The sequence below is a fragment of the Halichoeres trimaculatus genome, unplaced genomic scaffold (genome assembly GCF_033239565.1).
Source record: "Halichoeres trimaculatus isolate MK-OKI-2021-1 unplaced genomic scaffold, fHalTri1.1 fHalTri1_scaffold_11, whole genome shotgun sequence".
NCBI classification, from domain to species: Eukaryota; Metazoa; Chordata; class Actinopteri; order Labriformes; family Labridae; genus Halichoeres; species Halichoeres trimaculatus.
Window position 1 is genome coordinate 31929193 of NW_027437189.1, and position 15738 is coordinate 31944930.

General features: G+C 39.3%; 1 protein-coding gene across 1 annotated transcript; it reads left to right on the forward strand.

Moving 5' to 3' along the window:
- Positions 1 to 3872: 3872 nt before the first annotated feature.
- Positions 3873 to 7005, forward strand: LOC141798980 (L-rhamnose-binding lectin SML-like). The gene is made up of 8 exons (XM_074680991.1): positions 3873 to 3879; positions 3972 to 4031; positions 4468 to 4603; positions 5640 to 5749; positions 6014 to 6058; positions 6189 to 6321; positions 6461 to 6564; positions 6849 to 7005. Exons 1-8 carry the CDS (start codon positions 3873 to 3875, stop codon positions 6899 to 6901), a joined length of 648 nt encoding a protein of 215 aa, XP_074537092.1. The 3' UTR covers positions 6902 to 7005.
- The last annotated feature ends 8733 nt before the right edge of the window (positions 7006 to 15738 follow it).

The following is a 15738-nucleotide window of genomic DNA, read 5'->3' on the forward strand; positions in this document are numbered from 1 at the left end:
AACCTCCTTGCCTCCGCCAGGACACTGAAAATGGGTCGTGGATGGGTCTTCCAGCACGACAACGACCCAAAACATACGGCCAAGGAAACAAAGGAGTGGCTCCATAAGAAGCACATCAAGGTCATGGAATGGCCAAGCCAGTCTCCTGACCTTAATCCCATAGAAAATCTATGCTGAAGCTGAAGTTTTAATCTTTCATTTCATGCAATTTTCTCGATTTTTTTCTTGATATCCTTTATAACACTGTTAAAATAAAGCAGCCATAAAAATCAGAGACTCATCATTTATTTCTAAGTATGAAAACTTTCAAAATCAGCAGGGGGTCAAATACTTATTCCCTCCACTGTAACCATTTCTGTACATCTGTGGTAGGCTTTAGGTGTTAGGTTAACAAATTCAAGTACCATTCAGTGCTCTCTGTCTGGCAACACAGTCAGTTATTCCTGTTTCTTCTTTTCTTTCTTTTTCTTTTCAGAGAACAACCTGTCTTCTTGTGAGTACAATCGGTGCCTCGGGGCATTCCAGGAAGAAAGGAGAAGATAAATAAAGCAACAGTGTCATTGTGTCATTTCCTGGCAAACACACCAGGTCGAGGGGAAAAAATGTGGTCTGATGTTCCGGGTTCTTTGAAAAGATCATAAAACAACAAAAATAACCATGGATCACTTAGAGTTTAAAGAGACTGTAAGAACTTCATAGTATTTTAGAAACATAGACCGTGGAGTTAAAAACAAAAAGAGGCAAATCTGCTTGGTCCCAAAAACTGAAGAATAAGCTTTGAAAACTATAGCCACTGGTTAGGAACAAAGGCTGCATCTCATGTTTCAGCAAACTGTTTAAACTTTGATTAGGAAGAAATGAAGACGTGATGAGGAGAGGTGTGTCAGGCTGCAGAGACAAAGCTCAGTGTGGGATTAAGTGAAGCATCTCCAGACAATCAGGACTACGCCTGTCTCCTTTCTTACAATACATTTTTTTATATGTCACCCAAGCGCTCCATTGTGCTTTGCAGTTTTTCAATATTTCCTATTGCCCTTTATTTTTCCATTTGAGTCACCCAATTGAGCAATGTTTTCATTTTCCTTCTGTCAGTCATCATAAATCAAATGGAGGAAATAATGAAGAGTGGAGACTGTATCTAAAGAGCATCCGTGTTTTCTTCTTGTTAACTTTATAGATAGGAACAGAAACCTGTTGCTCTGGGTGAAGATGTTGTGAAACAAGGAAGCAGCTCTCAGTGGAGCAGTATAAATTCAGGTGTGCTCAGACCACCCAGCATCAGTGCTTCTCTGCAGCCAGACGGGGACTTCTAACAACCATGCTCAGCTTCAGCAACACACTGTGTGAGTAAAAAAATATTGATAAGTATACTAGTTATTGACTTCGAAGAATGGGGAAAATTCAGCTTTAGTTCTTATCTGTTTAAAATACCATACGTAAGTTTTCTACTTGAAGATCAACGTACTGCTCGGGAAAATTTCCAGTTGAATCAAACAGCAGAATACATTTAACTTACGTTACGTCTTAATAACTATTAGTGGGAAGTTGTTCAAAGCAGTATTTTTTCTGTTCTCTGCCTCAAAGATCTCCTTAATTTTAGTATGAGACCAAGAAAGCTGTGATGTTTGTTTTTATAAAGTTATGAACTAAACAGAAGTAAATATTAAAACAGAATATCACATTTAAAGATTTTTTTGTATTTCCTTAGGGTTAAATATTTAACCAATCATTTTACTAAGTTTACCTACAACCCTTTTCAAAAACTCTGAAAAGTTTTCTAAACTTACCAGGGTGACCTGCATGTATGAACACAAAAGCCAAATTTTTCTCTTCAGCCTCACCCTGAATGTTTTACACCAGCTCCTGGGTACAATTTTCAGGCTAAGTCAGGTTTGCTGCGGCATTTATTTATTCATTTATTTCACATGATCCCCTTGGTTCATTCCACTGAATCAGTGCCATATTTTGTTGTATCTCTCTGAAAATAAAGTTAAATTTCAGTCTTTTTTTAAACTCTAAATCTGATAATACACACATTGAACCACTCAAAGTGTGTGCTGGCCCATCTCAGGCAGCTTTATTTTATTGTTTTACAAGGTTCCTAGGTCAGAGACAGTTGCATTTTTCTCAGGCTTGGGATTAATACTCATGTGACATCTAAAAAGCATGTTTTAACCTTATTTCTTTTGTTTTCTCCTTAAGAGAAAGTGTATTTCAAAAATGGGCTGGTTAAATGCTCCTGTGAAATACCCCCCCCCCCCCCCCCCCCCCCCCCGCCCAAAAAAAAAAGAAAAAAAAAAAGAAAGAATAAATAAAATAAAACAAAATAGAAAATGATAAATTAATTAATGAATTATTCAATTGATTAAAATAAAATAAAATAAAATAACAGTATAAATAAAAAGTCCATGTCATGTTCAAACTTTTAAAATCTGCATTACATAAAACATTTCAGTCCATTTGTTCTGATTATGGAACAAATGGTGAGTGAGCAGTTTCATCTTAAATTACTCAGCTGCAATTGTCCCCCCTGCTGATGTCCCCAGATAACCACATTAACGCTATTTAATGATAAGTTGTTGCCGAATGCTGAATAAAACTCAGCTGTAACACATGAAAAACACAACTTTAAGCTTCTTTTGCTGACTGTATCTAGTAACATACTACTTTCATCAATAATTCTCATGCATCATGGATGGTACAGTAATCAAGAAAAATCTATAAATACCAGTGTCATTTCAAACCATTACATTACCTCCCAAACAGTAGTGCTACATAACTTCAAAAAAAAAGGGTCCCAGACCCTGCACTGGTATGTGTTTGCGTGTGTGTGTGTGTGTGTGTGCGTGTGCGTGTGTGTGCGTAAATGCACATGGGTGTGCGTGTGTCTGTACGTGCATACGAGTGCATGTGCGTTCACATATGTGTATGTGTGTATATATGTGAAAGTTTGTGTATAAGTGCGAGTGTATATTTGTTAAATAGGTTTAAAAAGAAAGAAGTAACAGGGAAAAGAACAGGAATGAGTTTCTAGCATTTAACTAGCAAAAACATAAAATATAGCCACAAAACAACAATAATTTAAATAACAGGACTGAGCTGAGGTTTTAACCCCCTCAGTCACGGCTTAAATATTAATGAATACACAGAAAAATAAATGAGTGAACTTACTGTTGACCTTCCCTTGGCCTGCAGAGGATCTAAATGATGCAACCTGTGTTGCCAAACCTCACAATAAAAAGAAGCAACCAGCTCTGACGAAACAAGCCCCAAAAAAGCCCAACTGGTGACCTGCAGTGTCAAGCACAGACTTTTTCAATGGAAGGGGTAAAAAGAACTAGAAAAGCACACAGAGTGGGTTTTTGCCATTAAAGAGGGCAGTTTATCAGAAATTATCCAGCCAATAGCGCTGTTTTGTATGTTTTTTTCCACCCAAATGGGCCATTTAGTGTACTAACCAGGAGGGCACTTTGGCACACATTTTGCTCCAAGGAGGGCACTTAGACAAGTGTTCTTCAACATTTGGGCTATGAGGGGAGACAATTCTCATCAGTGTTTTCAGTAAGATAACAGTGCTTAAAAAGGAAAAGGGTTTTTGTTTGTTTGTTTGTTTTTTCTGCGTTTCTAGTGGTGGTTGCAACATTATTTTTCCCGACTCTCTGTCAGCTATATGGAGTGTGCTCATCTGTGTATGTCTGTGTGTGTCATAACCATTCCTGCATTACCCAATGATCCTTTAAAAGACATTTATATCTATATCTTGGTTTTAAATCCATGAAAACTGTAACTAATAATTATAATATCTTGTGCTTTTACACAATAAAGATTTTTTTTTTTCTTTTTCAGTGTTTGCAGCAACATGTTTGCTCATGATGTCGGGTAAATAATAAACATGAAATGATGTTTGATGATTTTATTTTGTATGTGGTTTTGAATTCTCTCAGCTAATACTCTGACTTCTTTCCTTTTAGCTGTTTCTACTGACAGCGTTATCACCTGTGAAAGTTCAAATGTCCAGCGCCTCAGCTGTGGTATGACTGAGCCATCTGCTCAAAAGCACAATTTCTCTACAGCTGTATTTCATATCTGTTGAAAACAAAGACAACACCGCAGAATAAAGTCTCACACAATAGACAATCTGTTTGACAGGCAAATGTTTGTTACAAAACTTCTCTTTTTAACAATGAGTTGTTTCTGATAACAATGAACCAGTGTAGCCGTTTAGGTATGAATAGACTTAGATCATGAAGTAAATTATAAAGCGGACTTAAGGCAGAAATACAGAGGAGATTGTGCCTCTCACTCACTCACAATGACACAAGACTTCCTGATTCTATGTCACATCCAATTTTTGATTGACTCAAGTTCATTAAAAAATGAAATCATTGACCTATCTATTAATTGATTAGTGTCTCCAATTTGCACTTTGCACTGCTCATTTGTCATTTCTCTATTTGTGTGTACCAGCCTCTGGAGTGATCAGTGTGCAGTCAGCGCTGTATGGACGTATGGACAGCACCACCTGCAGCGCAGGCAGACCTCAGGGACAGATTTCCAACACAGCATGCGCTCAGGAAGGCACAGTGAACACACTGAAGAGAAGGTACACATTACACATGCAGAACAAGAATAAAAATTCATCATCCTGAACGAAGGATTTATTAATACTGGCTTTAATGAATGGGTCAGGATGTCACTGGGTTTTTAAAGTGTGTCATTTTAAAAGGAGCACTTTTGCAGATCAGCACACACCTCATCAGTTGAACCGTTTGACAGGTGATCTTGAGTAGAAGCTTTTTTAATCATTCATGTTTATCAGAAAGATGTAGCTGCAACTGGGAAGTTCTGTTCCAGGACCCTGCTGGTAAAAACAAGAATCAGACAGTGTAGCTCAGGTTTCCCAAACTTATCAGACCCCCTAAATAGCAGAGCTGGAAACAAGGAACCCCCTGCTGGAGGAATGCACCACTAAGACAATCCAAAAACAAACAAACAAAAAAAACAAAGGACTTGAGATACTTTATTAGGGGCCATTTACTCAACAATGGTTTGAGGCTGAAACGCAAAAGTTTTGTTGCGTTTCAGCCTCGCGTTTACATGGAAACGGCTTTTCAGCCGACCTATAACGCAAGCTTTTGAAAACAGCCTCCAGAGTGGGATTTTTCTGAAATGCTGCCGACACTGTTGCCGTGTAAACAGTAAGTCAGGGTTTTCAGTGGGAACACTGACATCACGCTTCGCTCTGCGTGAGCACATACAACAGGACAAAAGCATTGTTGTTACGAACGTCCCAACTACCATGTTGTGCTTGTGCTGCTGACTGTCTTCATACAAAACGTGCATCTGTGGCTCCACTTCTGCACTTAGTATTTACCAAAGCACCAGTTGATCGGCTCAACTCTACTTCAGTGGAGATCTATCAAAAGCTGCTTCTATACAAGACAGTTATAGCACCACCTACAGGCCTGGGAAGCTTACTACAGCATTTTAAGTCCCAAAGCGTTTCCATGTAAACACAGATTTTTTTTCACTGCATTTCAGCGTTTTTGGATAAAACGTTGTCCTGTAAACGGGGCCTTAGACTACTTACGTTTGTTTTTATTTGAGCTCAACACATTTTATCATTACTTTACCCACAGGTGTGATGGCAAGATGGAGTGCGAGTACACCCCAAATGTGGTCCGTAACCCCGATCCGTGCCCTGGCACCTACAAATATCTGCAAACCAACTACACCTGCCTCCCAGCATGTCAGTTACATCTTTGTGCTAAACTTGCACTGTTACCTCTACAATACAAACCTGATTAAAATTTTAAGACCAGTCAAAAAACTGCATAAATTTATATTCTGCACTGTTGGATCTTTAAGGTGCACTAAGAAGAGCTACAAAATGCAAAAAGAAAAAAATGGGAGTGAGAGAAAAAAGCAATTTACTGCAATCTGAATTTTCAACTGGTCTTGAGATTTAAATCATGTGTGTGCGATGTCTAATATTAGTATGTTACTTTAACAGTGACCTTGACCACGTGTGAGCACTCCTACGCCTTCCTGTTTTGTGGTAAGTTACTTTTTTAAAAAACATTTTAAAAATATATTAACACTTACCTCAAGACTACACTACCTTGGTTATTTGTCTCTTGCATCACCGCTTTCCACGGTGCCATCCTAAATTCTCCCATTTCTCTCAGATGTGGGGCAGGAAATAGTTGTCTATGGCGCTGACTACGGACGTCGTGACCAGACCACATGCTCCCACAACAGGCCTGCCTCTCAAATCCAAAATGTCAACTGTGTAAACCCCACCACAAAAGTTGCTGCAAGGTACAGTTGGTAACTTTTTTCAAACATGTACTGGAGGTGTTATCATCATTTTTTGTTTTGTTTTTAAAGTAAAAAAGTAAAATTTTGTTCTCCATAGAAAAATCTGTTTCATGCTCATTTTTTCCATCTTAACCCACAGCTGCAATGGCAAGAACAGCTGTAAGATCAGAGCCAGCAACTCAGTCTTTGGAGATCCTTGCGGTGGTACTTACAAGTACCTGGATGTGGCTTACACATGCGTCTGTAAGTGTCTCAAACAGCATTTTCTTCCTTCCTCCCAAAGCTGGTCTGTGCCCATGCAGGTCAGAACACTGTAGTGTGAGATAAAGTGATGTAATCTTATGCTGACCTGTTGTGTTAAGTGACTTCTTACCAAACTTAACAGCAACAAAAACTTTGAATTTAAGGTGTGATTTTTATTCATTCCTGTGTTACTTCTGTTTAAATTAACAACATTGATAGATTCTTACATGCAAACAGCCAGATGAATATTAACCAGTGTTTTTGTTTTTATTTTTCTCTTGCAGATCCTTCTTCCTCCAGTGGCACCGACCTTACAGAGAGCTCTGGAGAGGTTTAGTGAATAAATGGACAAGGGAAATATCAAATGTCCCAATGTATATCAAATCAATACAATTAAATCAGCATTATAAATTCATCCTGCATTTACCCTGATGTAGTTTGCAACCCGGTGAATTGTAAAAACATCATTAATCAGTTTGAAATAAATTTCATTAATTAGAATGTGTCTTCTGAGTGGTTATTTCCCAGTTTTGTGCTGTGCTGAAAAGAATCTGACATAACCAGGCTTGTGGGGCAACAGAATACATGTAACAATGTTACGTGATTACGTATGTTTAATTTTTTCATATAATACAAGAGAGAGATGGAGAGAGATGGCCTGTGCATGTCTCTCACACATGCATGATTTGTGCACACTACTGGGACAATATGCTATTCTCATGATTAAATTCTGTTACGATCTTTAGGGTACTTATTCCACTTAAATTAGATTGAATTAAATTGCAATTCTTGCATATTTATGATTTTTCAGTTTTGTTTTTAACACTAGACCATGTGGAAAAGTCAAATGATGATGATAATGTCTACAAACTAAATCAGGGGCCATATTTTCCAATAAAATGCACATCAAGTGAGTTGGAGAAACATTTCACTCCTTGCTGAAGAAAAGTGGTATTTTTTTTTCCAATCCAGTTCATAGACAAAGACTGAAATAAAGAATTTGAATAAAAAAAGACTTTTTGAGAAAGAATACCAATTTTGATATTGTCAAACAAAAAATCCCAATATATTGATTTTCAATTTTTTCTCCTACCCCTAGCACACACCTCTATGATACTTGAAAAGACTCAGTGCACCATGACCTGTGAAACCTTGCAGGTGCCAGCACAGCCTATATGGGGTAGAAATTATGACTTTATCTCATAATTTTGACTTTTTTCCCCATAATTATGACTGAATATGGGCAAAAAAATCTTTTAACTGGCACAAATGGGCTTCCATACATGATTGATTCACTCAGAAATAAATACACAGACATCCTCCTTAATTATTACAAATTGTCAGCGGTCTGAATAATTCTCACTTATCTCGCCCATATATTTTTCACACGTGGGTGTATTGAACTTTATCTTTTAATGCGTCATTGCAGTAAGTGAACAACAGCCAGCACATAGAGCCAGCTTCATGATCTTCATCTAGACCTTTTGTATGGGCTCTATGCACAAATCACTCCCATATTGCTGTGAGTATGCATGGGCATTTTCAGTTAAAGAAAGAAACATTAGAAAGTGACTGTAGACAGTGTTATGATGGCAGAGATCAAATAAATACGATGTTTGCTGGAGTTGTCTAAAGTGTCAGTCAATGATATATAGAGAATCATCCAGGTATTTAGTACAATACCATGTAGCAAGTCATAAAAAGGCTTCAAAATGTATGTGTTTTTATTTGTTTGGAGCGTTGATGGTTATTTGCTAACACTAGCTAGCCTGAGCTAGAAGTCTTACTTTCGTGTTTATAGTCAAGAGCTTCAGGTCAACCATACTTTAAAGTAAGTTAAATCATGTGTTTATACCATATACTTCTTACTTAGTGTGTTTGTCCTTTTATAAAAGCATAAGGTAAAAACTGGGCTACAAGAGATCTCCCTGAGAGCCCACTGTTATAAAACTCTCTGACAAGAGAGTCTTGTTCCATACATTCAACATGTTAGACATATAGAGGTAGGTTTGATGTTGTTTTGGTACATTAGGAGCTTTGATATAAAAACCTAGCGCTATGCTAACATACAAAGGGAAACTGCATTCACATGCTAGCTGTTAGCATGCAATGATAAAACTTGGGTTTTCAAGCAAAATTTCATTTTTTATGACTGAAAACACAAACGAGTGTAATATCCTCACACAAGAGATTCATTCTTAATCCATTCAATATGTTATATAGCTCTTAATATACAAAAAACTTTAAAGAGCACTTGGCACTACCTTGATGACTGTACCTTGACTTTGTAAATTGCATTGATATGCCAGCGGTTAGCATACATTGATAAAACTTTGTTTTTTCAGCACAATATAAACTTTCATCATTGAACACACAAAAATGCACATAACTTTCTCACCAGAGATTCATTTTCAGTCCATTCAATATGTTATATCTTTCCTACACCACACAGCAGTGGTGTGGAGAAGGCTGAAAGAGCTGTCATTCCGTCTTTGAAAGGACTTGCACTTATGTGCAATCACACATTAAAAAAAATCAGGCTAATAATTAAAAGCATCACTATAGGCCTATACATTAAGTTTACAATTCATAAAGCCTACTGCCTGAATTTACTTTGTGGCTTTCAATACCTTCCAGTTGTTTCGCTTTCTTCATTTTCTGTTTAATTAATTTGTTGTTTGTTTGTTGTTATTAAAAATGCTCATGTGTGGTGAACATCTGTCCCTTAAAACAAATGATGAAGGTTAAAGAAATGACAGACGTGAACTCAGATGAACTAAAGAGTGACAGGTTCTAGGTAGTACAGGGGGTTTATTACACAAACCAGGATAAGGGAAGAGGGATTTTGAAACAGGATCTTTCCAAATAGTGGAGAGTAGAAGAGTGAAGATTGAGGCCCTGAGAGTGGTGTAAAGGACACTTAGGAAATATAAGTGAAAGCTTAGACGAGCGGCCCAATTGATTAGCAGCCTGCAGACCACGTACGGCCCAAAAGCAACCGGATGAGAAAAAAATCTTTTACTAACAGTAACAGGTTTTTACAAAATTCTTACATAGTTACATACACTCACCAGCAACTTTAATGAACACACCTGTCCAACTGCTCGTTAACTCAAATTTCTAATCAGCCAATCACATGGCAGCAACTCAGTGCATTTAGGCATGTAGACATGGTCAAGATGATCTGCTGCAGTTCAAACTGAGCATCAGAATGGGGAAGAAAGGTGATTTAGGGGACTTTGAACGTGGCATGGTTGTTGGTGCCAGACGGGCTGGTCTGAGTATTTCAGAAACTGCTGATCTACTGGGATTTTAACCCACAACCATCTCTAGGGTTTACAAAGAGAAAATATCCAGTGAGCAGCAGTTCTGTGGGTCAAAATGCCTTGTTGATTCCAGAGGTCAGAGGAGAATGGACAGACTGGTTGGAGCTGATAGAAAGACAACAGTAACTCAAATAACCACTGGTTACAACCGAGGTCTGCAGAAGAGCATCTCTGAACGCACAACACGTCCAACCTTGAGGCAGATGGGCTACAGCAGCAGAAGACCACACCGGGTGACCCTCCTGTCAACTAAGAACAGGAAACTGAGGCTACAGTTCACACAGCAACACCAAAACTAGACAATAGAAGATTGGAAAAACGTTGCCTGGTCTGATGAGTCTGGATTTCTGCTCCACATTCAGATGGTAGGGTCAGAATTTGGCATCAACAACATGAAAGCATAGATCCATCCTGCCTTGTATCAACGGTTCAGGCTGCTGCTGGTGTAATGGTGTGGGGGATATTTTCTTGGCTCACCTCGGGCCCCTTAGTACCAACTGAGCATGGTTTAAAGTCCACAGCCTACCTGAGTATTGTTGCTGACCATGTCCATCCCTTTATGAGCACAGTGTACCCATCTTCTGATGGCTACTTCCAGCAGGATAACGCTCCATGTAACAATCTCCACTAAATTTAACATTGTAAGAATGCAAAAACACATAAAAACAACCTATTTTCATAATTGTTAATTAATTCACGCAGGAGGGGGTCAAAGACTTGTTCATAAACACTGTGTAGGATATGTGTCCCATATGGCAGCCACACTGGAAAAAATTAAGATCTTATCAAGTGTTTCTTTATTATTTTTTTATAACGTGTCTTTTTAGACTTAATATGGACAACATCACCTGACCAGTCATAAAAATGTCTTAAATTAAGTTATTTAAATATTAAAATGAGGTCTAAATTTCTTGTAACAAGTTAAAAACTTTTACTTGTTACAAGCAATTCAGACCTCATTTTATATATTACATAAAATCAGTAGGAAAATAAAGGTTTTAATCACTGTTATATTCTGCTTAATGTTATTCTTTGTGTGTACTAAAGCTCAACAATGAGCAGTTTCTGTCATCTGCAGTGTTACACTTTCACCACAGGAGGGCCCCTCTCCCTAAGAGATCAACTTCACCTCACTCAAATTCAAGGCCCTTTTCTGTCATTTATTATTTATTTATGTTGTTGCTGTAACCAACATGTGGTTAACTGTATCATGATCTATAGTGTAGTCTAGTATTATTTAAAATGAAACTTGACATCTCTGTGGTTCCTTGTGTCTGCCTCGTGAGAGCCTCCCCTCTCAGGTTGGTAATGATTGGTGGTGTTACAGAGGGATCATTTCCAAACTGCTCTAATGCTAGTCTTTGATTGTTCAGTCAGGTTTTTATGATCTTTTTCTTTGTGTGGTTATTTTTGAACGAGCCCTTCAAGTCTGGATGTAAATCTAAGAGACAATGAGTCTGCTCTGAGCAGGCAGGGGTGGCTTTGTGCAGCGTCTCTAGTGTTTGTGTGGGTTTCTCTTTAACCTTTGGTTGTCTGTTACAGAAATAGGAGTGGAAACATAACACAGATAGAAATAGAAAAACTCAGACTGAAGTGGGAAGAGATGCCTTCTTGTGGTTTTTAACAGTCAGGATTTTATTTTTGCTGGGGAGCATCGTGGTAACTGAGGTCATCTGTGGTCAGCCATGTGATGTTACACAGTTTCAAGTGATTGTCTTGAGAGGGAGTTACCCACGTTCTACCACCATATGTCACTGCACCCACAAGACTCCACGACACCAAGTTAACTGTATTCATCGTGTGTGTGTGTGTGTGTGTGTGTGTGTGTGTGTGTGTGTGTGTGTGTGTGTGTGTGTGTGTGTGTGTGTGTGTGTTTGTGTGTGTGTGTGTGTGTGTGTGTGTGTGTGTGTGTGTGTGTGTGTGTGTGTGTGTGTGTGTGTGTGACCATTTCTACACGTGAGTTACTCTTATCTGGTCTCCATCCAAGAGTCTGAGTTTTAATTGCTGGAGTCTCATTGACTGCATCCTGCTTTTGTACCTGTGTTCCTGTTTGTGTTTTTTGTGTGTGTCTGTGGAGGGGGGGCATCTGACTGTGTTTTACCTCTAGTAACATGGCCATAACTTGTCATACAAACAAAATATTGATGTATTGTAACAAAATTACTTTCTGTGCTTTATTAATGTTCAATAGCAACAACTTAAAGTCCCTGTGAGGAGTTTCTAAGTGATCTCTTTTCTAGATATATGCCTGATTGTAATCCACATTTAAAAACTATCAGCACCAATATGCAGGTTACTTTTAAATGCTATTTCTCAGCTTCCCGATCAGGTCAGACAGGACTGGATTGATTTAGGACATTTCAAAGTCTCTGTAACAACACCAAACTGGCTGACGAAGTTGAGTAGAGAGATGAGAGATCTGTGTTTTTCTCTGCTGAATTAATCTGTGATTAATTTTATAGTAATGGTAGTAGGGCTGCATGTTATGGTCAAAAACCAATATCTCAATATTTTTAGGCTATATCACGATACAAGATACATATCTCGATATTCTGATGTGCGAAGAAGATGTGTTGCACTGCATGAGGCAAATGGTGGTCACACCAGATACTGACTGGTTCTGAGTCCCCAGACCCCCAATAAAGCAAAATAAAAAAAAATGCACATTTCAGGGTGGTCTTTTATTGTGGACAGTCTAAGGCACACCTGTGCACTAATCATGGTGTCTGATGAGCATCTTGATGTGGCACACCTGTGAGGTGGGATGAATTATCTCAGCAAAGCAGAAGTGCTCACTATCACACATTTAGACAGATTTGTGAAGAATGTTTGAGAGAAATGGTAATATTGTTTATCTGGAATCAATTTTAGAGAAGCGCAGAAAAGCGAAAGTGAAACTCAAGAACATGTCGTTTCCAAGCGGCAACCTCCGGTCTAAGAATATGAGACAATGGTAAGTGCTAAAATCTGCTGTTTCGCGTGTGTTCCCATGAGGCTGGCACCAGAAGTACCGGAAGTCACATACACACCAAACCAAAAAAAGCAATTTTCAAAGCAGAAATTAACGTGTTTACAGCCTAGTTAAAAAAAAAAACGACAGGCGTCCTATGGCTGTAGGCTGAGCCCTTGCCACTACCAATATGGCCGCTATAGCCAATGTGCTTCATTTTCTGTTTCAGAAACAGACGGGTGACATTGGCGAGACTGCGTCCATGTTTTATACAGTCTATGGTCGTTTCTTGTTGTGGAGAGTTGGGAGAGAATCGGGCATGGGTCATTTGGACAATTTGGCAAACCCTAATGGGCAACTACGCTCTAGAAAACAAGCCCCAGGAACCCACATGTGCAAGCAAGTTTTTTCTTTCCTCTGCTTATACAAAAACACGCAGGTGCAGAAGAAGTTTTCTGGATGGGCGGGGGAGCGTGTTTCTTGCTGTGAGAGGAGCACCGGCTGAGCAGCAGAGAGTGAAACAAACAAAACACTGAAGAGATTTACATTACAGGGTCTGAAAACATTTAGGGTTACTGTGTATACTCGATGTTTGCAATATAGTAATTTTATACACCTCACGTGCATAAACCTGCGATACATCGAGTATATTCAATATATCCCCCAGCTCTAGATGGTGGACACTGGAGCCTAACTGTCAGACAGAAAAAGGACAGAAGAGCAGAAGAAAGAGAAACAGGAGAGTGACAGAGCACAAGCTAAAGGCTAAAAGGGCTAAACTGTTTATGCTAATGTTGATTCCAACCCTCATGCAGCAGTTATTCTGCAGTGGTCTGTTCAAACTTGAGAGTCTATCAATAAAATGAAGAGTGAGGTTACGTTAGCTCTACTTGGTAGATGACTGGCAGGACATAACCAGGATTTACTAACCTTACACATTACAGACACGTCTCCGAGCACTGGGCTGTCAGTAGAGCTACATATAGCCAGCTACTAAACTATGGTACAAACAGACAAAGTTTGCTTCTCACACCTAAAGCAACAACACTACATAACTGATGATAAATACCTTACTTTTTCACGTTGAATCCAGTAAAAATTTAGCTTGAACAAAGAAAATTTGTGTGATCTGATCTCAATTCATTTCTAAAACAAACATACACCTCACGTCTTTTTGACAATGTGTAAATCTGGGCCAATAGGTGTTAAAACAAATTCTCCCCACAGCACATTTAAAGAGGGAGTATTGTACTCTTGAGACCTGATACTGTACATTTGGCAGTGTGTGTACAAAGCCTACGACACACAACTTAGTGTCTTCTGCAGAATGACAATGGACATAGTGAGGGGAAATAATATGAACCAGTGGAAATAATATTTCATGGTGAATTGTGTCTCATGCCTCTTTCTGATGTCATTCATTAAACTTACTTTAAAGTTAGGGTCTGCAGGATTTTCCTAAATTTTACAGGAATAATCCTTCTCAATCATCTCCTATAGGCCTCTGTACATGTGTGTTAGTGTCTGTGTTGGCCTCAACCCCTCCTCTGCCTGTATATTGATGATTTTGTTGTATCTAGATGTTTCTAGGCAGAGAGAAGACATAACTACCTCAGCCGATCACAGTGTGCTCAATGTGACATAGTGAGTGGAAGAAGCGATCCTGAGCAGCTATGATAGGGGACACAGCACAGAGGAAGAAAAACACAACCACAGTGAAACCCAGCTCGGAAAAGATAAAGCTTTTTTTAAACGAGGGTGAAGCTTGGCTTGACTTCCACTCACTTTTGGGAGCTTGGAAGCATGGGAGCATGGAAGAGTGACGAGAGTTGGGTTCTGCTAACCAGGTTTGCGTGAAATACCCATGATTAGCTTGTGCTAACATGTCAAGTCCGCTGCATGACTCTTAAGTCTCTCCCACAAAGAAATGTGATGCTACAGGTGGTTGCTGGACTGGTGAGTGAGTTCACGTAGTCACAGTCGGAGGCTGTGGGCGTGCACTGCCGTTGGCACTGAGCCAAGGAGGAGCCCAGTTTGAATGTTGTGTTCGCTAACAAGTTATGAACATTCCTGCAGACCCTACCTGTAAGTAAAAATGGTCATAATCAAGGCTTGACAATAACACCGACCGTTGTTGTTGTACCGTCCAAAGTTGGAAAGGTAGTCGACAGTGAAGTGACAAGCACACACATGCACGGTTTTACTGAGTGTAGCTGGAACATTTCCCTCGTAAATGAATGCCCCGATGTTCGGCCAAGATTATCTTCTAGTGTGAGCGGTTGACAGATTAATCTTTACCCCCACGATTGTCTCACAGACTCGTCAGAGCTGCCCCGATAATTTTCAAACATGTTTCATATTTGATATTTGGTGAATTCCTGTAGTGTGGGCTGGTCAGTATTTTCAAATCTTGTTAGAGTGTGCATAAGATTTAAGAGAAGATGATCTGTGAAGATTCTCCTTATGTGTGAGATACAGCCCGATTTCTGAATCTTTTAAGATTTTTAAAACCCTGTTGTGTGGAGCCAGGCTCTAGTCTTGTCTTCTTCTGAGATGGGAAGCTTGTGCATGGAACTATATGGTTGTTTACAGCCAAAAACAGCCACACTCCTCTCCCCATTGCTGGAGAGATTTCTCTAAAGATGCGGGGAGAGGAGTGGGCGGGGAGGGGGTTCGGGGGTATTTGCTCCGGTGGACCAATCCGGTCAGACTTGCTCCTGAATATTCAAAAAAGGGACTTGCAGACGTCGGCAAACCCCGGAAATTCCAAACAGCTCATTTTAGGTCAGGATTTTACATTCACAAGCACTACTAAGTACAGGTTTTGTCATTAAATATCACATTTTGTGGGCTGGGAGGAAAACCAAACAGTGGCGTTTTCTCCCGGAGGCCAAGGGA

Coding starts and splice junctions, on each gene's coding strand:
- LOC141798980 (XM_074680991.1), top strand. Junction 4,604..5,639: donor GTGAACACACTGAAGAGAAG/GTACACATTACA, acceptor CTTTACCCACAG/GTGTGATGGCAAGATGGAGT. Junction 6,059..6,188: donor CTACGCCTTCCTGTTTTGTG/GTAAGTTACTTT, acceptor CATTTCTCTCAG/ATGTGGGGCAGGAAATAGTT.